This window comes from Erpetoichthys calabaricus, chromosome 4, assembly GCF_900747795.2.
Source record: "Erpetoichthys calabaricus chromosome 4, fErpCal1.3, whole genome shotgun sequence".
Taxonomy (NCBI): Eukaryota; Metazoa; Chordata; class Cladistia; order Polypteriformes; family Polypteridae; genus Erpetoichthys; species Erpetoichthys calabaricus.
Genome location: NC_041397.2, coordinates 234,730,569 through 234,753,923, shown reverse-complemented (window position 1 = coordinate 234,753,923; position 23,355 = coordinate 234,730,569). Strand labels below are relative to the sequence as shown.

At 37.7% G+C, this 23,355-nt stretch overlaps 1 protein-coding gene across 4 annotated transcripts in view; it reads right to left on the bottom strand.

Moving 5' to 3' along the window:
- Window positions 1-274: 274 nt before the first annotated feature.
- The window catches only part of cep63 (centrosomal protein 63), a 52,556-nt gene continuing 29,475 nt past the window's right edge, over window positions 275-23,355 (bottom strand). For 2 of the 4 annotated variants that reach the window (XM_028800429.2, XM_028800431.2), the window contains exons 9-15: window positions 22,751-22,894; window positions 18,479-18,584; window positions 17,676-17,861; window positions 16,630-16,716; window positions 9,407-9,555; window positions 3,212-3,512; window positions 278-813 (exon numbers count right to left, since the gene is read on the bottom strand). In XM_028800429.2, the coding sequence (XP_028656262.1) occupies window positions 658-813; window positions 3,212-3,512; window positions 9,407-9,555; window positions 16,630-16,716; window positions 17,676-17,861; window positions 18,479-18,584; window positions 22,751-22,894 (1,129 nt within the window). In that variant the 3' untranslated portion in view covers window positions 278-657. Of the gene's footprint in view, window positions 814-3,211; window positions 3,513-9,406; window positions 9,556-16,629; window positions 16,717-17,675; window positions 17,862-18,478; window positions 18,585-22,750; window positions 22,895-23,355 lie in introns of all 4 variants that reach the window. The other 2 variants (XM_028800428.2, XM_028800432.2) reach the window with 2 other exon arrangements.

The window sequence follows — 23,355 nt, the reverse complement described above, 5'->3', positions numbered from 1 at the left end:
TTCAGTTTTAAAGGCAGTCAATGGCGACTCTTCTAAGATCCTGCTGACTTGAAGAATGATAAGTCATGAGATGTGCTGTGAGGGGCACACACTGGCAGAGAGCAGCAAGATGGCTCCCATGTCTTCTGTGGCCCTGGGCTTGCTGGGAGTGGATGTTTCCGTTTTTCTGCTTGTTGTACCATCTAGGATGTCGAGCAAAATGAATTACCACTGGTGCATGAATACGATGAAAATGGACAAAATACATTTGTTTACTTTATTTTGACAACCAACAGACATTCACACGTAGGCACAGAACCACAATGTGGTGTAAAGTGAAAGAATGCAGTAAAAACTCACCGGTCAATAAATTATAAAATTTACAAATTGATAAAAAAAATAAATAACACTCTCTTCAACTTTTAAATATTCTATCCTACTATAAAATATACTTTTTTAAAAATCTACAATCCCTTTTGCTAAAACGTAACCAACGTATGCAAAAGATACATGACTGCATCCCCCCCCGATGACTTGTGAAGAAGTCATCATGGCCATGCATTTCCAGAACATTCCAGGACTTGCTTACTGTTTCTGAGGATGGAAGGCACCTCTCGGCTGTGGGTCTTCCTTGGTTGTTGCTGCAACATCTAACAGGTCAGTTTGTTAGCAAACCTGTCATAGCAACTTAGGTTTAAGGCAACTCTGCACTGCCTGATGGGTGCTAACACCCATCTTGTTTATGTAGAAATCGAAGAGCTGCTCCAGTTCCCTTATGCGACGGTCTTCCTCCTGAAGAAAACGATCCACTGCCTGAATGCTCTGACCCTGGGCCTGCAGAACGAGAGTGAGGTGAACAGGAGGCTTACTTTATTTCACAGTATCACACTGTGCAAAAGCAAATCAGATTTTGACCAAAGTAGATGAACGCTTCACTGTCTGAGCCACTGTGGTCGGAACCCCCTATAAATTCAAATATTTAAGTGTCTTCAAGCAACAGAGCCAAAAAAATACGTCTGGGGCTTCACATTTCTCAAATGTTTTGTGGAGATACACGCAGGACAAAAGAAAAAAAAAAAAAACAGGAAAATGCGTAATATCAGATTTACAAAACCTGGCATACACACATTTCGATGCAATTTACCATTTCTAAATCACAATTGCCTTGTAAACATGCATATGTGAGCACGCATCAAACGCCACCCTGAAGTGTCCACATATGGAGCATGCTAACCACACTCGTACATAAGCAGTCACAATGCTGCAGAACTTCATTGGCTGGCAGAGCAGCCTCTCACCTGACGTGGCGAGACCCTGCTACCTGAATTCAGGAGTATCTGGCCACACTACACAACTGAGTGCAAAATCATGTGCAGTGGCATCATAGCACCTCTCCTATGCACTCTAAGGGGGCCCAGAGAAAGGTGTAAGGTGCCAGCGTCTAAGTGGTAGCCACTGTCACATGGTACATGTAACAAGAGGATTGCTGGTACAATGAATAGTATAGGCCATGTGAAAAACTGAGGGTTCAATAAGCCAGCCACTACACACAGTACCATCTTGTCTGTCAAATCTATGCTGACGCAAAATAAATGAAATCACAGGTTGACCCTGGCCACTGAGTCACAACGTTTGTCAGTCTCATCTTGGCTTTAGAGAGGACTTGTACGTTAACAAAAACAACTTCATTCTCGCTAGATGCCCTTATTGCAATATTTGTGCAGTAAATTAGTGCAAATATATTAGGAGAATTGGACACTTATGCAAATTGCCTTTTTATGTTGTCAAAAACTTGTTACGTTTTATATATGTGCACCCTCTCATTCGTCCGTTAATGGCTTCCAGCACAGCAGGCAAGTAGGAGTAAATCTTGGCTGAGATATCCCTGACCTGTCAACCAGTTCCCTAAGAAGTGACAACAGGTAGCCGATATAAATTTGAGGAATAACTAAAAAAAAGTTCTTCAGTGCAAATACACAGCATTGGCCCTTTTAAAAGGGGACTGAAATAAATGTGTCTGTATACACTCTACCCTGTCTGGCTTTCTTTTATAAATTCCAACGTTTGTGTGGGAAGTGGCGTATGCACTTTTCAAGTCTCATTTTGTACGTATGCAAGCTTTATAGATGAGGCCCCAAAGCTCCAACTCACTCCAAGCTGGGTTTCTGGTATACTGCGATAAACTCCTCTATGATCATCACCTTGGTCATTGACATCGGGATTAGTACATAACCTGGGGCAGCAGAAGACCTACCTATTAAAAGATTCAAGGACATCACCACTGGCCGTAAGAGTGGCTACCTGTGGCTGTTCTTCCCTATCCCTTATAATGAGGGGTGCACCAAGTGTCTACAGATTAAGAAAGGACTTGAAGAGAATAAACTACCAGAAAAAAATGGAGGTCACGAAGTTAGTCACATATGCAGGGGATGTAGAGGAGTTGCAGTGAGGCTGAGAGAAGCAGCTTGCCATAGTGTAACAGGGGACAGTCACAGTTGCAGTAGCAATCAGAAACCCACTAACTCAGTGGTGGTTTGGGATACCCTTCGGCTCAACTGGTTACTCACTTGGAGACTCCGAGTCACAGCTGTCCTCTCTGTGCGAGGATATAGCAGGACAGGGCTATGAGTGACTTCTTGCAGTGACATTTGTCTGCACATCTCTAACTGCTTGGGTTGGCGTGGTTAAGGAGATCGTGCAGTTAACCAGATATGCAGGGGTGTAGCAGAGGGAGACCCTCACAAGTACAGAAGAAGTCAGAAGCTCACTTACTTGATTACAGGGAATTACCTTTAGCTAAACTGGATAAGCTGTTGCTTATTGACTGAGGTACCCTGGGTCCCATGAGAAATACAGAGGAGCAGGGCCCTGACCAACGTCTTGTAAGTAAAAGATAAGGGGGCAAGGGTTTCCATCATCTGATGCCACTTTAAAGAGGACATATGTACAGGGAATTGGGCATACCGCAACTGTAAAGTTCACAGCCCATTGAGGTAAATCCACAAACTTCAGATGGTACCGTTCCTCTCATTTTTTTTAAATGGATTATACAGAACTGCTGAAAGTAGTGAGTGCACTCACGTCAATCAGATTACCATACAGTGCTACTCAACAGAAACATCTCAGTATCCAAAGAGACAGAGAGATGGCAAGACTCCATCGCTCGGCCTCCAACATGGCACTAGCCAGCAAGTTACATGGCAAAAAAGACTAGGAGAGAAAATGCACTTGCCAGCAGCATGAATTCCTCTTCAGTTGGTAAAGACTCCAGTACGTTCTCAAACACAGAAGCATGTGACAAATCCTCCTCAATAAAATCACTGTCATGCATGGCAGAAGTACCCCTTCTGGAGGCTGGCCTCTCCTCTACACCATCAGTCTTTGCTGAGAGATCACTAAAGGGCTCATCTGGAGGATTGTGAGGTGACAAGGCCTGGGGTGGTTTATCATGGTCAAGCTCATCACTGTCAAGTATGACTTGTGGCTCTGGTGTCATCATCTGCGGCTTGTTTCCATTCTGTTGTTGGAGAAACCTACACAAAAGAAGAAGCAGCAAAATAATGCAGTGAGGGATACAGAAATGCATGAAGGAACTGAATATTCTCTTCTTCTACTGTTAGGACCCAGCTCACTCTGAAAAACGTCCGTTCTATTTCACTATTAAGATCCATCATTCATTTATTGAACCCACTTATTTTATTGTTAAGGATGAGGAGGTCTAAGGCTTATCGCAGAAATGGGTACAAGGCAAGAACCAGCACTGAATGCTATGGCAGCCCTTCACATGGCACGCTTACACACAGATCCACACTCACTTAGACTAGTGTAATGAGGAGTGACCATAGTTGTATGTGAAAGGGCAGAGACTTCAGATCAGATCTCTGGAGCTACAGCAGTAGCAGGCACATACATTACTCTTTATGCTGTGAAATGGTGGCGAGGGCACATGTAAACATGTCTTAGGTTTGAAAGTCTAATGAAGGCTTTACTTGCTGTATATATGACTGCTGTCTTTCGTTGAATTAGCACTTTCAGATACCATGAAAACAACAATTTATTTTCTGTATAGCCCAAAAGTCACACAAGGAATGCCTCAATGGGCTTTAATAGGCCTCGTTTTTTGACATCTCCCCCAAGTCTCGACTCCGTAAGGAGGCACAATAGGCCTGGTGTCCCATACCAGTCTTTCTAGTGTTCACTAAGGTGTCTAATCCTTTGTTTATTAAGCTTTATTGGTGCCTGACATTTACTGCCTTGAGCTAGCAAGCAACTCACAGATCTTCAGTGCTTTTGAGGTCACTAATTCATGCAGATTCAGCGTTTATGGACTTAGCAACATCTAGAGAAATTAACAGAATGATGTGCTTACATGTGAAGTTAAACTTACCATGTTGTAAACCTGCAAAAATTACAATCTGCACAGTTATACAGAGACTTAAATACACTTTTTCAGCAAAAAACGCTTCTGTAAGGTCGTAACAGATAACAACTGCTTGTAGCAGGGTTTAGGCGTGAGTGCACAAGCAGTGCACCCCTGGAGAAGGTTTTAGTTTATGAAAATGATTTCTTCGGAATAACCTTTTTGTTGCACTGTTGTACACAACATAACTGAGCCTATGCACAACATCAGCAAAGAGAGAAAACAGATTAGCCAATACACCTCTCAGCTTGACATCCACTCTAATTAGGATCTTGACTTTATTTTGGTACCACAAAAGGTTGCCGAGCTGTTTGGCAGCATGTGCAAATTCTTTTCATTGTCTATTTTATCAGATAAAGTGCATTTCGGGGCATTAAGCACACGATTTTCTACTTCTCAGTTTGCAAAAAAAAAAAGACTCAAAATAGTAGCTGGCTACTGAGCGGTGTGTCTTGACCAGTAAGCCACATACAGCAGGCAGATCTGGGCTTTGACCAATAAAGCATCTCTCTCATTTTACAACATTTACATTTTAGTTCTTTATGTTGAGGAATATACTTTTGACTCGGGCACAATTTTACAGTTTACTTTGGCACACTATAATCATGAATGTGAAATTTTGATATCACTCCATCTTTAATCTGCGCACATGTGCAACTCTGGTCTTACAGACAGAAAACCAGAAGCAGTGACTAAAAAAACCCGTTGATTCAAAGACCAGATAATACATTTGAAACATGAAGTGGTCAGCAAACAGATATCATCCTTCATTCCAAACTATTTTACATACAAGCTCTATCACACTCTAAATATTATTTATACAATTAGAAATGTATTTCCATGTCATTGGAAGTCTTTTAGGTCTGTCAAGCGAGATGACAGATGACCCTGGATAAGGTCACGCAGCTACGATAAGATCAGGTTGCTCTGTCTACACCTAGGCTCCGTTTTTGACCCAAAGAATTAGGAAACAGTGAAAGCAAAGATTAACCAAGGGTAGTAATTACTCAGATATGGATCAGGTATATCAACTAACAGTTTCAATGAATTAAACCATTTGAAGAGTGAAAATACTTGTTTTTTTCAGTAAAAAAACTAACATTTCTCATCTAAATAGTATTGATCACCACACTATTTAACCAACGAGATACTCCAACCACTATTTTTTCATATTGCAATTAATCCTTCTGCTACAACAGTCATTAGTAGTTTCAGAAATACTGACCATATAATTTATGTTCCTAAATCACTGCTGCCCAGTTAAGCTCACAGATCCATTCTTCTAGTAAAGCATCTAAAAGTATTAATGGCTTTCACTCATTTAATGCCCACACTCCTGAATTAACATGGCAACTGTAGCCGATCCCCTGTATCCATGGGTTCAGCCTCCATGGTGTTCAACCAACTACAGATTTGAAAAATCCAGAAAGTTCCAAAAACTTGAATTTGATGCGTGTCGAACACTATGCTTAATAAACGTGAATGAAGTGATCTGGCTGTAGCCTCTCATCTTAGGGGTAAACTTATAGCTCCTATATGGCAGCCAATTGCCAAGCCACCACACTGCTCTTTAGTTGGCTTGTTGTATTCTCTGGCATTTACCAAAAAAGGTAAACTCACCTATCCTACTTCGGCTTCTAAGCACTACAGACCGCCAAGGTGCAAAATGGTTTCCATCTCTACACTTCCAGCAGTACAGAAGCACTCAGACAAAAGACATGCAAATATTCCAGAAAAACAGACACTCCATCAAAGACGACTAAACAATCACTAACCAAAAAGTTAAACTGAAACTGGACTTCCTTAAACTGTTGCCCCCCACTATCCCCTCCACCTCCCCGACCCAGGCCAATCAAAGGGAGTCCATCCGGCAGGGAGATTTAAACTTGGGTTAGGTTATCTGTACATGCCCGTGTGCGAAAAGCTGTGCAAACTAGAATTGGCCTGGACACACACAGACTGCATGTAAGTAATCAGTACACTGCGAGTTGAATACTAAAGTTTCAAACGACGAAACCGTTAATACTGTTAGGGACACTCACACAAACCCCGTGTTTCTTTACACAACAGCAGTTCAGTAAGCAATCCTGACTGTAAGGCACTGTGAGGCTCTTGCCATAACACTGTGTGCATCCTTTATTTCTGTGAAAAGGTCGACTCATATGAAGCAATTAAGAGGTCAATGCAATTCCTCAAAGGCTAAGAAGTAGCATTTTTGTTTTATTTAAGTAAAAGATGATTAAGAGGAGTCTTAAGTGTTTAAAATCAATAAGGAAGTTAGTACAGTGGATTGAGACAGTTATTTTAGAGTTCATCAAGAACACAGGGACACAGCTGGAAACTTGTTAAGGGTACATTTTACACAAACATTAGGAAGTTTATCTTTATGCAGAGAGCCACTGACACATAGCATAAGCGATCAAATAATGTGGTAGGACTTTCAAAACTTGACTTGGTGTTATTTTAGAAAAAGTTAGTGGATAGGACTGGTGAGCTTTGTTGGGCTAAATGGCCTGTTCTCATCTAGAGTGTTCAAATGTAAAGTGCTATCTCTTGACAAGAAAATAAAAATCTTAAAATATTTTGAAAAATGGGATGTTGCTTGCCGAAGTTATTATTCTTAATACAATGTAAATTGATTATTTAAAGTATACTGTACGATGTAAATACTATGCCATTTTACACAAGGGATTCGAGCATCTGCGGATTTTGGTGTTTGCATTTTATTCATCTTAAATTCCAAAGATAAATAACTTTGGATTACTGAAGCAAATCTGATCAGTCAGACAGTGCTGAATTGTGGGATGCAAGTTCAGAGATTCATAGGGTCTACAAATTATTAATTATTATGCATTAAAAATGAACATCGTTGTTTCACCAATATTTACTTTAAAAATCAAAAAAAGGATACATTTTGATTGCATGAAATAACTATTTATATCGACACCAATGTTACTACTTCCACAGAAGACAGTTTATTAAAACAAAGTTGAAACCGTTTAATCAAAAATACAGTGGGGTGTAGTGTTAGCTCAATGATTCCAAAATGTTAAAGAAACCGCATCTATTGCATCATTTATTCAAGAAAAAAAATCACCTTAGGTATTAGTTTTTAAACTAGCTTTTGAAAAAGGGATCATTAGGAGGAAGAATATCTTTCAAAAAATAATTTACGGAAAAAAAAAGTCCTCATGTAAAAAGATAAAATGCCAGATAAGCTCAGTAGCAGCTACTCATCATGATTTCTTATACATCCATGAATAACATTAAAGCTGATGTGATTTCTTTCAACAGGACATTCCTCAGGACGTACTTAGTGAGTCATGACCATAATACCTTAGGACTCACTGGCATTACAGAAGATTTCATAGAGGACGTTTCTGGTGGCCAACTGTGGCTCAAGAAAAATGTGATTTAAGGTGTGTAAAAGATTTAAATCATGTGATAATCAAATTAAAATAAATTACTGACCAGCTGGTTTACTACCTTGGACACATTTCAATATGGATGCTATGACTATTTAGCACAGAATTTTACTACAGTTGTAATGTAATGACAGTAGTAGACAGCACTTCAAATGACACTCACTTTGGTTATACAGTACCACTAAAGCATCTGGTCCAATAAATACAGTATTATTACTCATTTGCAATCATATGTGTTTTCAGCTCCTTAGTATCTGAACAATGTCCACAGTTTTTCTTTTCTTTTAATTTCTGCAGATGTTTTTCTTCTTGACTAGGTATCAAGTTATATCTCACACATTTGCAAATCATTCAGAAGCTGTTTGTTATATATATTTTATTATTTTTGATTTATGCTGCATTAATGCATTAGGGGCACTTCATTATTCAACAAGATAATGATCCCAAACACACTGCTAAGATAACACAGGAGTTTTTCAAAGCTTAAAAATGGAAAATTCTTGAATGGTCAAGCCAGTCAACAGATTTTAAATTCAACTGAGCAGGACATCCATATGATGAAGAGAAAACATAAGGGACAAGACTCCAAAACAAGAAGTAGCTGAAGTTGGCTGCATTAGAGGTTTGTCACAGCATCACCAGTGTGTGGAAACGATGAGAAAATCAAAGAGAAATGTGTCTTTGTTCTGAACATTATGGAATACACTGTATGTATATATTTTTTTTCCTGAGCTTCTATAAAGTTTTAATTTCAACTTGGAGACAAATAAATTACAGTATATCTATTTCTGTGGTCTGTAGAGGTGACACCTCTTTAACATCTAGATTCATTTCTATTTATAGTAATTTTCATTTTTTTTTTTTAACAATAAAATGATTTTTGAGAATATGTTCTGTTATAAATAATTTTTGACAGTATGTTCCACTGCTACTTCCTTCCCCTCAGCCTCGTTTTAGATTTGGTCATCTCAAAAGTGTAATCTAAAAGGCAAATTGAATGCCTTTTTTAGATTTATTAGCTGTTTAGTATTCATATTGTTGTGTGTTGTCTGAAAGACTAAAAAGCACTCTGCCAGAGGGATTGAAATGCATTAAAATTCCTTCCATGTTTGCTGCATCAATAACGGGATGTAACTTGCATATCTGAATTAAAGTCACACAGAGTTTCCTTTCTTGTTCGATGCACTTATTCAAATATGAGGTGTTGTATATTTGTTTGGGTTACTGTATTTTAGAGATCAATACAGAACTTTATTTATCCATTATCAGAACACTAGCACTGACAGCCCTTTCACAAAACCATCAATTATGAACCAGTGTAATTCAAGATGTTTGAGGAAAACTTCAGGTATAAGAAAGGCAAATATGAATTGATCTAGGAAAATAATAATAGATTAATAATTAATAGATATAGAGAAGACCTGAAAATTCCATTATGAATATAACTATCAAGAAAATGCATTAATATATCAATAAGAGAAATATTCAGAGATATTGAAATGACCAGAATGGCTCATGGTTCTGATTAAGCAGCTTCAAAGTTGCACAATTTTGTGTTATTTTTTTAACTTCAGTAACTTACTCGCCACTCCCTTTGACATGCTCCTCCAAGTATTGAAAAGCTGAACCCTGCTGCACCTTCTGTTGGGCTAGGTCGTTCGGTACTGCTGAAACTTCCTCCTCAAATCTCACCGTCTCCATCTTTAGTTTTGAATGGGGTCTGTGCAAACTCTGAAATAAAAAAGACATGGCAAGTGTTACTGGTATGTAAGCATTGACAAAGTACATTGAAATTAAAGTAGTAAAAGTAAAGTTATGTGTAGGAGCCCCTTATTTGGTGTACTTGTCTGCTCTACTAGTGACAGTGCTATATGAACATAAAGTTATTTAAAACACATAGGCAGCCTGTTTCTGTTGTGCATCTTCGATAATACTCAGTAGACTTGTACAATGATAAACTGCTTCATCTGCTCAGTATCAGGTTCTTTTACACTTCTTTAATTCAATAAAATCTGTCAGCAATTCTCTCTAGTTACTCCCTCCCTTCATAAGCCTCTGAGCATTTGTTTTCCACCTAATTAATACATCTTTAGCCTTTGGCTCTATTCTACTTGATGTTAAAACTGCTGCCATTAGTTCTATTCTTAAGAAATCTGATCTCGATCTATCCATTCTAGATAACCACAGACCTATTACCTAACTTCCCCTTCCTAGCTAAGGTGTTGCAGAGAGTGACTGCCAAACAAATTTAGACTTTTCTATCTGAACACAATCTTTGTGATCCTTTCTGTTCCAGTTTCTGAATGCTGTACAGCAGTGATACTGCCCTCCTGAAAGTTGTTAATGACCACCAAGTTTTTGCAGATACTAGCACACTCAACACTCTCATTCTCCTGGACCTGATTGCTGCTTTCGGTATATCATAACTTATGTCTCTTTTACCTCTCTCCAAGTAGCAGTGCCATTTTCTAGTTCACATTATACCTTACTGACAAACAGTTTGTATTCTAAGTGCATTTGGCTAATCATTTAAATTCAAACTCCAGATAACTTCACTTACAAAATTTGCATTTTTTCCATCTCTCTAACATTGTTCGCCTTTGACAATTACTTAATAAAGAAAGCAGCTGAAACAATGTTCCATGCTTTCCATACTTCCAGACTTGATTATTGTAATTCCCTGTTCACTGGTTGGTCTTCCAATTAAAAAACATTCACTCCTATCCTTTACCAGCTACACTGATTACCAACCTATTCACATGCAAAATGCAAACTTCTGATTACCATCTTGAAAGTCTTACATAGAGTAGCCTCTACTTCTAGTTCTGATCCTTCAGTCTTACAAACCTCCAGGTGCACTTAATAATAATAATACTTTTTATTTATATAGCACCTTTCACATGCTCACTTAGGTCTTCTGGTACTTGGAATTTTCGGCCCCTCAGAATTAACTCTCTTTTTGGGGTGCCAACACAATTCACTCAATGCATTTACATGCACATACATATTTGGATTAAAGTTAATAACCTGAAGCCAGAAACCTGATCCCTCAATAATCCCTATTTATGGTTCGAATTCCATAAACATCAGAAGTTATTCTACTCCGTTGGGCCCTGGAGCAACTGCTTCATCCTGGGTATGACGTTAACCTGCCTGCAAGCTAGTCCTCTAATTTACAGGGAAAACTTGGGAGGATGGTGGCAGGATTAGTACTCCAGCCATGGTAAAAACCTCAGACTGTTCCAATGTGGTGCTGAGGTGTCACCTCCTGCACTCTGGAAGCAATCCGGGTGATCTGTCGCATGGTGTGTGCGGCAGAAATGCACTGTTAGCGCATGCTCACAAAATACTCCAATGTCATAAAACTGTGGAAAAAATACACATCATCATCAGCCACCATGAATCTGAAAATAAGCATGACACCTATTATAATTTTCTTGTGCTTTATGAATATGTTTAGTCAAATTGACGCTTGCACACAGCAAATTCTTTTCTGCTTCGCTGTGCAATTCAGCCTTGCTAAGAACATGTTCTTCTTGCCTTACACCCCAGTGTTGCTGAAATAATAGTAATAATAATGGTATGCAGCTCTCAGCCACCCTGACCTTTCATTATTCTTTTCAGTTCCGGCTGCTTTTATATATATAATCCACCAAGTTGCCCGACCATGGGATACGAACGACAGAGGCTCTCGAGGCACTGCTTGCTCATTTGTCCGGATGCAACAACTCACTGAACACCGCCTCAGTCGCTTTCGTCTCTGCTACCTCTCGGGCCCGCTTCCCCGCCCTCTCTCCGGTACACTCCACACTCCAGTACATTGCAGTGAATGCTGGTAACAGTCGGGCAGGCGGACGTTCTCGTCCCATGGTCTTAGAGTTGGTGGGCGTGGCTCTGTGAGTTGTCGTCGTATCCCATGGTCTTAGAGTTGGCGGGCGTGGCTCTGTCTTGCATGCCTTAGTGAATTATATATATATATATATATATATATATATATATATATATATATATTACACAGTATATAGATAGTTTCAGTTTTGATTTTAGTTTTCGTTAACTACAATAACCATTTAACCTTATTGCTCTCAACATTGTGTTGCTGAATTTAGCACTGTACGTCTTCTTCATCAACATGAATGTAGTGATTTCTGAAATACTGAGAGATAATTTCAGCTAGAAGAAGATATATTGCTATGGACCAAACAAGTACCTCTGGACGTGTATTTTGTGGATGCTTCTACCCATAGCTGCTGAATGTGTGTGTGAAGCAAATACATGCGCAAGCTGACAGAGTGCAACAAACAATTCCAGAATACAGAATCTTTGACAATAACCTGATTATGGGTTTACATGGCCACATAACTGGACTATTCAATGAGAAATCTACATCTGCTAATCAGGCTTCTCAGAGGCCAATAACCCATTTTCTCTATTCAGAATAAGAGTTTACATGGCATTTTTGAAATCAGCTTTCTGTGAATAATCAGGTTATTGAAGCACATGTAAACACTCTAAGTGTCATGGCTATCCAACTCCGGAATTCTTCACTCCAATTCATTTGAGGCTGATCTTCACTACCTGTACTTTTCCTGACGAAGTATTTTGTAATTTTTTTGTGTTTTGGCATTTGCACATTCTGTGTGGTTGTTTTTTGTTTTACTCGGGGTTTGTCAATCTAGTGTCTTTCATGTATTTTGTTATTGTTGCTCGACTGTTGACTTCTTACATTTTAGTGCAGTCTCATTTTGAGTTTGAGAAAGGTGCTATAAAACTAAAATATTATTACTATTATGTTTTGATGCTGCTTCTCTCTGCAGCTACACTGCAGTTTGTTCATCTGCCTTCCATGTAGCAAGTAGGACTTTAATGTAATAAATGGTTTATAATAAACTTCAAAGTGATTCACTGCAGGCACATATAATACAATCTTTCCTGTTCTGTCTTAGAAGGCTGGTCTAGCCAGAGGCAGGTGAAGAGGGTGCCATCTTTTATGATACTGAATACCCTTATATGTGGATTCAGGGAAAATACCAGCATCAATAATAAAAAGAACTAAAATGCAAACATTTAGACTGTTTAAAGCATGTATTAATTTAAAGAACTAAAATACAAACATTTAGACTGTTTAAAGCATGTATTTATTTAAATTGACAGAATGGCAGCTTTTGTATTTAAATATAAACATTCTCATTTTTAAAAATGCCACTTTTTTGCATTGCTGAGCCACCATTCTAATAGGGTAATTGAAGCAGCATTTCTGTCATTTGTAATACTTAATGCACAAATATATATAAGAATATAAGGATTTTAAAAAATTTCATTAAATTTTAATTTAAATGATGATTAAAATATACCTTTCCATGTTATTTTGGCAACATCAATTCTGAAATCTGACAAGTGTTTACAGAAGAAAGCAGGATTAATCTGTTGTCACACACGTATGACTGGAAAGGAGCGGAGTGGAACAAGTGGAGGTAATTACCCGCCAGGCCAGGGGGTGGCGGGGTCCCCAGACTGACATCACTTACAATTCTGGCGCCCAGACTGATGTCACTTCTGGTTCCGGCCAGATGACATCACTTCCAGTTCACGCTTATAAATTCACCATCTTTCAAAACCTCATCAGTTCAGTCGTGGAACTCAACCTAAACACTGCAACTTTGTTTTCTTCACCCTTTTGCAGCCAGGGACAAATATACGGATGGCTGCCCCAAACCTTCATTGTGTGTTGAGACTACTTCTTTTACAGTTTTTATGGCAAAAAGGCGTATGGTCTTACTGCGTATGAATACATTGCTTCAGATCCTACCAGTCTAACATTATACAAGAGCAGTGAAGAGCACAGTTGCAATATATACGACCATTGAAGAGCACAGTTATGATAGATGCTTCCTTAAAAATATCTAACAAGTACCATGCTACATTACCACTTTGATGAACAGTTTGGTCAGATCGGTCATAAACAAAATGAAACCTGTTTAGGTTTTGCTTAGATATTTCTCTGAGTAAATAAACACTTAATTGTGAATAAATGATTAATCATTTTAATTCTATTTCATTTACTTAATATGAGGCATATGGTATGGTGAATTAAGCTGCTTGATTTGCACACAAGTTATTTTCTATTTCAATATTATCATTTTCATAATTTAATTTATAGTATTTAGTGTTTTTGTTGGTGATTTTTCACAAAAGCTTGTGCAATTTTCATTCATTCATACATTGTTGCAAAATTTACTGTTTTTTCTCAGAACACAGTTTCTCAGAAGCTATTTGGTTAATTCCGAAACTAAAAGCCAGCAGTAGCTTATTTAATTGTACCACCAGGACCTTCAAAATAAAAGGACTGCTGGGACTCCACAGAGCGATGCCCATGTCCCCTGCCCTGGGTAATTCTTTTGAATTAGCTGATGCCTCTGCAATATAGGAGTCTAGTACCTGCACACATTATGCATGCTGTGGACTCAACTACAATAGAGTTTGTCCAGGTTCTTGCCCTTTATGCACAGAAGTAATTTTAAAGTACAACATCATCTCTCAATTATAAAAAAAAAATCCTGGGAGAGAAAGACTAGGGAGACGACATGTGATCTTCACGTCAAGATCATGGAAGACACTTAAAAGACCCGGGAGACTAAAGAGATTAAGGTCCCTGCGAGACGCTCCAAGGCCAAACTTGAGAGTTTGTGCCAAGAGATTGACTCAGGACTGTCTCGCAGGGACGTAGAACATGAGATTCTTGCAAGACAGCAAAACACTCAGTCTTGTCAAGGCTTTGAGCACACACAGATCCAGGGCTCTCAGCGCATATAAAGCGTATAAGGACAATACTTTATAGATGAAACATCGACGACTAAGCAAAGAAGAAAGACCAGCGCGGAGAAAAGAGACTCAAAAGCGTTGGAGAGAAAAAAAATGCAAAAAAGAATAATCAAGGTGCAAATTCAGAAAATAAGTAATAATCAGCCCAGAACAAGTGGAATTGAAAAAAAAAGCATGTCCAATTGGGCTCAGAATTAAAAGACAAAGAGTAAAAGACAAAAGTAGAACTTCATAAAGACGTTTAAAAACATTGGCGCTATACACATGCAGAGCAGGTTAGAGATCAAAAGGGTAAAAAAAACGATGGTGCGATACACATGCAGAGAAAGGTAAAGAATATGACAGCAGTAAAATTCGAAAGTATTGTAGCATCCTAGGCAGGTTGAAGCCTTTTTTTTTTTTTTGAGTGACTATTAGGTTTGATTGAGGGAGGGTGGAGTACATACAGCACAGAAGACTGACAGCGGGGTATTGATTGATGCGGTAAGGGGGGGGAGGGGATTGGAGAGGGTGCTAGAAGATTGTTCAAGTAAAACTTTTGTGAGACTTTACTACATATGTTTTTTTTTTTTTGTTTTTTTTTTTAACTTCTCTTTTCGAGTCTGACGCGGAAGTCGCTACAGTATCAAAAAAAAGATAGTAAAGATCACATTAGCACAAACAAAAGGATATTATTCGAAAAAAGGGAAAATAATCATCACAGACCAGGTGTAACTGAAAAAATAGCAGGACAAAGCGAGGTCATAAATAAAAGTACAAAACAAAGTAAAACATCATAAAGAGGTTAAAAAACAAGGGGGCCAAACACATGCAGAGCAGGTTATAGATAATGAAAACAGTGGAATTCAAAACACTCAAAAAAAAACGTAGGCGTGAAACACATGCAGAGCAAGATACAGAATGTGAAAGCAGAAAAAAAATGAAAAAGTGTCAAAACAAAGTAAAAGATCGCATTAGCGCAAACAAAGAGAAATTATTACTCTGAGAAATAACGAAAAGGCGAATAGAGATTGAATATATGGACATAGGTGATATGGCTAAAGTATGTAAATATTGTAAGGCTTTGAAGTTCAAGTCAGAGAATTTCAAAAACAGGGTTTACCTCACATGCATTTATTGGTTACTTTGCAAAAAAAATTATTAACTGCTGATGATGTAGATCGCTTGGTCTGTGCTGAAATTCCAAACAGAGAAACCTATCCTGAATTATGGTACAAAGTCATTAAACACATGTCTCACGGACCTCATTTAAAAGATTCAGCATGTTGATACTCTAAAGATTCCAAATATTGTTTTTAAAGAAGTTCTGAAATTAAAGTGAAACTAATGAAATAGCAACAATTCAAAGAAAAAAAAAATCTTAAAAGTGTGTATCTGGAAAACCAAACACGGGAGTTGGCGAGCGAAGTGAGCTGGGGGGTGAAGCCCCCTAGTCTTAAATAAAAATCGAGAGTGGTCTCCCCTAGATTTTCTCATATACTCAGATATGGGGATGGATATTTGAGGAGTAAACCGCAAAACAATGATTATATTTTTATATATGTACATTAAAGAACCATCAACAACAAATCAATTCAAATTAATAATGTATTGAATAATTATAAAAGTAAAGTTGAATAAATCGGACTCTATCTTTTATACATGCAGCTGCAAAGTACCACTTGCGGTTAACGGAAACAGCCCAACAGTTGACAGAAATCTACGTTTTGTACCTGGTACTTGTATGCAAAATTTGGTTGACCTAAGTGAAAGCGTACTCAAGTTATTGTGTTTACACACACACACATACAGACCTAATTCCAAAAATGGTATTTTCAGACTCGGGGAGGTCTAAAAATGTCGAGATTCATCAAAATCTCAACATCAAATTTTTGGAGGATTCCAATATTTTCCCTATACTTCATATACGAGAAAGTAAAAATCATTTTAAAGTTGAGGAACTCTGCTTATTACCACCCTGCAACAATAAATCAACTGTATTACCGAGCCGGTTTGTGCTTCCAGGGTGCCAATTAGCTCTTTCAATTGTTTGTTTTCCACCGTGAGGGCATGAAGCTGAATCATGGCCACCTAAAACAAGGACAAAATTCATGATTAATGTGGTATGGCAAATTGAGAAATGGCACAGAATAACTTTGCTTTGCTGCAAGGTTGTATTTGTCCAAAAAGACTGGTATCTGACAAAATACTTAAGTCTCTCTTAACACTTAAAATCTTAGACCCACGAAGAATGAATATGTATATGGCATAGTGTCATTCCAAGCAAGAATTCTGCCTAACTCCCTGCAGTTACTTGCTTATTATTTATATAGTTAGTAAGTCAGTGTGAACTTAGATTTACCCAACAGTTAAGCCAGGCCCATTTCATGGTTGACCTTAACAAACTTACTGCAAGATTCACAAAAGTCTGCCAACTCTAATAGCCCACATCAGATGGCATCAACCTGGGGATAGTATTCAAATTGTTTATCAATTATCACCAAATGTCTGAGACAATGCAGCAACCTTGGTTCTTTGAATACAAAACTTAAGCACATTCTTGGTTCATCAGCTAAGTATGGAAAGTAAATGTCTGTGAAGGGTAAGGTTAATGTAAAAAGTAAATAAAGCTTGAAAAGCAGTTCATACCGTAAGCCCCATTTACCTGCATTCATTATACCCTTACAAGATTTGAGTGTTAGTTTTGCACAGCCTTAGTTTTGAAAGCCCCAAGTATTCTAATTAGCTTGTGTTTAAATTCCTCATTCAGAGAGTATTAAGAGAATAAAAATAAAATAAATCATGTATTTAACACTAACAGATCACCAATTTAATGGCATTTCCTTCACACTGCTTAAGTACTTAGACAGGCAACAGAAAGTTTGTGCTTCTTGAATTGACTGACATAGTTCATGAAGAAATTTTTAGGCAGAGTGTGTAGGTCTAAGGAATTTATGTCAACACTGCAAAAATATAAATGAAAATAAACTCAGTATGCAAAAAAAAATCTAACTCAGGCCAACAAATTAAACCATACGCACTTAACATACCTGATATTCTGTTGGCTTCCCTTTGCATTTCAGCAGCTTGTCCTCAAGGTGGGAAGCTTTCTCCATGGCTTCTGCCAGGGCACTATCTTTCTGCTGTAGAGTTGCCCTCACTTCTGTCATTTCAGCTTGTAACTGCCGCATTTCTGAACTGTGACAAGCTTCCATCTGCAGCAGTGATTCCTTAAGCTTAGGCAAATAACAGCATTAATGGATGGTTATTATAAATGAGAAAAGATTTAATTTTTGTTCATATTTATACATTTAAAATGTATATGTAAATTTGTCTACTAAGGATTAATCAACATATCTGAAAACTTTACCATGGGTTTCAGCTTAATATATTCCTAAAGGCTGTCTTACTATCCAAATAAACAAGCAAAACTATTTAGAGGCTAATTCTGTTTAAGATATTCAACAAGAATAGCCAACCCAAATGATAGATATGGACCAATTTATACTTTGTGCTCCTTTTCCCCACACTTCCCTTGACATGAATTATTTAATAAATCCACTGTTTTTATATATTTGAGCATCCATAGCCTCATCCAAGGTAGGAGGGTTCACTACCAGTGAGCTCTCTTACTTGTTACTACAGATATATTCATACTGAAACAAAGACAAAGAAACACTGACACAATTCAGCTATCTTGACCTATCCAGTAGCATGCTATTATATGTAAACTGCAATTATTATCACAAAAATCCTTAGAACAAGAAGGAATAAAAGTAAAACCTCTTCATGAAGCATTGTATGAAAAAAATAATATCAAATGCCATTTAGATGTAAGGTCACTTAACAGTACCATGTTAATTTCTTTGTTTTTTTCCTCTTCAACAAATACCAGGCCATTCTTTGATCTTATGAGAGTGTCTCGGAGTTGCATACAGTGTGAATGTGAAGTCTCCAACCTAAGAATAAAAATAAGCTTTGTGAGATTTACTAACTGTAGATAGAAAATGAAAAACAGAAGTTATTTGTAATTGAATATACAGTTCCACATTCAAGCACTGTTTAGACATTTAGGGTGGCTTTGCTATCTTTATATTACTATAAAAGCACAAACCATTATAAAGACAAGAGGGCAAATGAAGCAGCAGCTCTATAAAAGTGATATTTGCTTTTATCTGCCAGCACTGACTCTCAGCTCCTCACTGCAGGAGCATAAAAGAGCTATGTCAAGCACCAGGGGTGTTCTTGAAGAGTAGTGGAGTGGCAAACATTACTATCTGTGCAGACATATTTTGAACTGAATAAATAGTTATGTTGAAAAAGTAATGCGTGTGTGAAAGCAATGACTGTTCTTATTGCGAGGCAGTGTTTTTCAGACAACAAATTAACACATGTGAAAGAGCAGTCGCTTATTAATAACTGAAGGTATTCCAAGTCATGTTCACTTTACATACGTTCTCTTAGCTACATACAAATATGGAAGTGGTCATGATACATTTTTTATGATTTACTACAATTAATTGTTGAGCTAATAAACAATATTACTGAAAATACTATTTAACGTTAATATTGGCTAAAACACAATGATTAACAGAATGTTTATCAATTACTAGTTGCATTGCAAAGGACTGAAAGGGTCTATTTGGTAGAATTTAAGAAACAACATTACCACTTCAATTTCTCTCTTAAAATGTTGAAAAAAGTAGCACCTCTTAAAATACGATATCCATCAGTTTTAAGATTAACGGATTATGTATTTTTATACACCTTTGACTTCCATAGGACAAAATGAGATACAATTTACCTGTCAGCAGGTATTTATAAATTTTAGATTTCAGTGTCTACAGTAGAGCTAAAAAACTACAAGAAGGTACACAAATACTTACTCTATTATCTGAGAAATGTTGCTGTTTACAGATTATACGTTTCCTAGACATAAGGACTTAAATTCAGGTGACCAAAATGAAAGTGCCTAATCCAAAATGTGAAATCCAAAAGGCATGAACCAGTACAGAATTGGACTCAATTAAAATAATAATTGTGAAAGACAACTTTATTCAACTAAGCACAACAGATAGACTATTATCAATATATATATTCTCTCTCTATATATATATATATTCTCTCTCTCTCTCTCTCTTATATATATATATATATATATATATAAAATCCAAAGTCTGTCTGTCCATCTTTATGTCTGTCTGCTTTTCGTGAGAGAACTACTTAACGGATTTAGATCGGGTTTTTTTCTATAACTTGCTTGAAAATTCCGGTCAATTTTGCGACTTCTCTCACTGCATTAAGTATCATAATTCACTTGCAGGAGCAATTTATTTGCACTAAGCCGAGACAGAGGCTGCAGGCCGAGAGGAGGGGGAAGTGTAACGTCAGGAGTGGGGAGCCAGATGGGGCCCTCCTCACTCACACGCCAGCTTCCGTTCGAGTCAGTCTACCTGTTGCCATGTTTTAGAGCGTACCTTGCCTCCGCTTAGCTAGAAATACCTGTTTGTTTATTGATTTTTAAAGTTTGTCCCGTTTCACTGCTATGCGGGCAGAGCCACAGGGAACAGCTAGTACATATAATAAAAGAAAACTTAAATTTGAAAACAACAAACAACTTTGTTTAATGGCTTTAAAAACAGACAAGAGTGCAAAAACATAATGATGAAAAGAGCTACAATACAGAAGGCTGTGAATAAATCAATTATTAAAATGTATTTCCTTAAAACAGTCCCATTATTTTCTCATTCTTTTTGGATTATAAATAAAATTCTGCAATTGACTCGCTTTTCAAGTATTGTCTTTTCTGAGCAGAAATTGCATGTAATTTCTCTAACAGCTTTTCACAGAAGCCAGTGAATAGCTCAGTTATTGTCACAAGTCACGCTCCACAATACCTGCAGTAATACGTATTTTATTGTATATGTTGCACACATTATCTAGAATAGATGTAGTGGCAGCTGTGATAACTGCTGCACCTGGTAGTTGATGTAAACTGCACAGCATGAATAGCTGCCATATCCATTTGATCTGCACCATGCCAAAACAGTACTTTTGTACCCACTGCCTGTGCTGCACAGTAGCTTCATAGAACAAACAGTGCAGAGACCATAAATAGATGGCAGAAACATTAATTTAGTGCCAAAGTGTTGTCCTTCACCACCTTTTTCTACTAACCAAGCCTACTGCCATTTATTTTTAACATTTAGTTTTACTGTGTCTTCCCCATCCTTAACCAACTAAACTTTCATTTCAAGCGGACACTTTTTAAATATGCTCACTGTATGTATATGGTGACTCAAAGCAGAAGCTGCTAAATGGTTAACAGACAGCCATGCTTATTTACCACTGAAAATAGCAAGAATACTGTCACACAATTGGTCAAAATGTATTGTAGGTGGTAAGATGGACAGACTGACATTCTGACCAGGAAGGGAGGGTGGTTCCTTACCTGGACAAGATGCCATATGGGAAGGAAATGGGTGGACAAGCTTTCCGGCTAGGGTAGTCACAGATACCTTTCCTGTCCAGGAACATAAAACAGAAGGACAGGGAAGGAATGTCTCTTTGTGCTAAGAAGTCCCCCACTATATCAGATGGCAGCATCACTAGGGTAGAGCTCCCATTTGTACACCTGCACAGCACCTTGGGAACTGTAATCCTGATGGTTATCTCCGTCGGTGTATGTAGGAGCCACCTGAGAGAGCAGTGGGGAGAGGACTTACACATTTTAAGGAGGTTCCGCCTGCCCCTGAAGAGCTTCCAATGTGGAAGCTCCTCATGTGACAGTGGAAACACTCCTGGGCCCGGCACAAAAGAAGTCACACAACCCCTCCAGGTGAGCTGGAGTCAGGCGGTGGAGGACAAGGCTTGCCTGAAGGAGAGTAGAGGAGATTTTTTATATGATCTGTGCTTGTGAGTACTTTTGTAAAGAAAGGTCCTGAAAAAAGGTATTTTTTTTTTGTATAATAAAATTAACTTTATTTTGAACCCTTGACTGTTGACGTGCATGTGCACTGCGCCTGGAACGTGGGGTTCAGTTGCGCCAACTATCTGTCACAGTATCCAAAACGATCAGTGTTTTTCCTTATTTTACACAGTTGTTGCTGCTTTTATAAAATGTCATGATGGGCAGGGACTATTTTTATAATTCAAAGATGGCCATGCACCAGAAAACTTTAAGCCTGGTCTATTTTGCAAAATGGCATTGGGAATGACCAGCAGCTGACACTGTATGGCCCAGATAGTACTTCAAGTATCTGAATGGAAAATTACCCAAAATAGTTTCACTGATATCAGCAAATCATTAATAATGGGAAACAAGTCACAATTTAGTTTCTGCTTATAAAATATTGCTACCTTACCTATGTGAAGCTGTGTGTGCTTCTATGAATTTTTACTATGAAGCAACACAGCAGATGCCATATGCATTTGGCCTTCTACGTAGATAGAGAGAGGCCATGAAAGCAGGCAAAACCATTGGGTCCTTACCTAGAACTAAACTGCCAATTCTAATTTAAGAGTCATGTCTAGAGAAAGTCATGGATAGAGAAAGTTTACTGGGTGGGGAGAAAAAGAGAGAGAAAGAGAGAGAAACCATCAGTAAGAAGAGTGTTGGTGATGTATTTGAGAAGTAGAAAAATATATGAATTACCATTCTAGAGATACAGCAATTTGTGTCTTGTTTTTTTGTTCTTTTGAAACTTTCTATTTCAAATGACATTACCTTGTATAATAAAAAATAAAAACGCCTTTTGGTGTCTGAGACTTTTGGCATGATTTCAGGTGTGGATATACACCTACCTGGGAAATGAATAATCACAGGCTAACATTAGTTAATAATTAATAATCACGGGATAACAATTTTAGCAGTTAGCTTATATTAGAATTTTACCTCTTGTATATGTAATTTATCATTAAAAGAATGCCATTTCACATTGTATTTATTCTCATCTTGAATTCAACATTCAAAAACAGAGGTAAAGGGGGGTAAGTTGTAGGAAAGAAGAAATGCAACCAGATTATTCATGAAAGTCTCTTTACTTGTGTACTGTTCACTTCTTGAGATTATGCAAATTGAAGAAACTTCCTGACTTCAGAAAAAAGGAACATATTTACTAGATACCTGGCTTGCAGTTGTGTGATCTCAGTTTTTAAAATGGTCTCGGTTTTATGGTTCATTTGTAGCTGCTGTTCAGAGCTCTCCAAAGCAAGCTTCAGGTTTAACAGCTCAGTAGACATCCGGTGCTTAGAGTTTTGCTCCTGTAGCCTGCAATCACAAAGAGCAGCCTACAGTTCTCTGTCATTAAAAGTGACCTAAACCGCTGATGACAGCATAGGACTTCCAGAAAAAAATTATGCAGGGCAGCCATCAACAGTCCCTTCAGATATTTGTATAAGAATGCATTAACAGCCTAAATGAAAATGTTACCTAAAAAGATAGAAACCAGAAAAAAACACTGCCTAAGCAAACATGATATATATTATATATGAAAAAGCTGTGAGATGTACATGTATTTTCACATATATGTGGCCAACAATGGTGTTTTCTTAAGACAGTTGAATAGACATGCTATGTGAAGTTAAACGGGAAAAGGAAATGAGATGGTTCCCTGAAACAACTTTTTGATCTCAAAGAGAAAATTAATTCCAGCTTTTTGATAGTAAATTGTTGAATGATTTGAAACAAGAAAAGGAATGTCAATGTCAATTTATTTATATAGCACATTT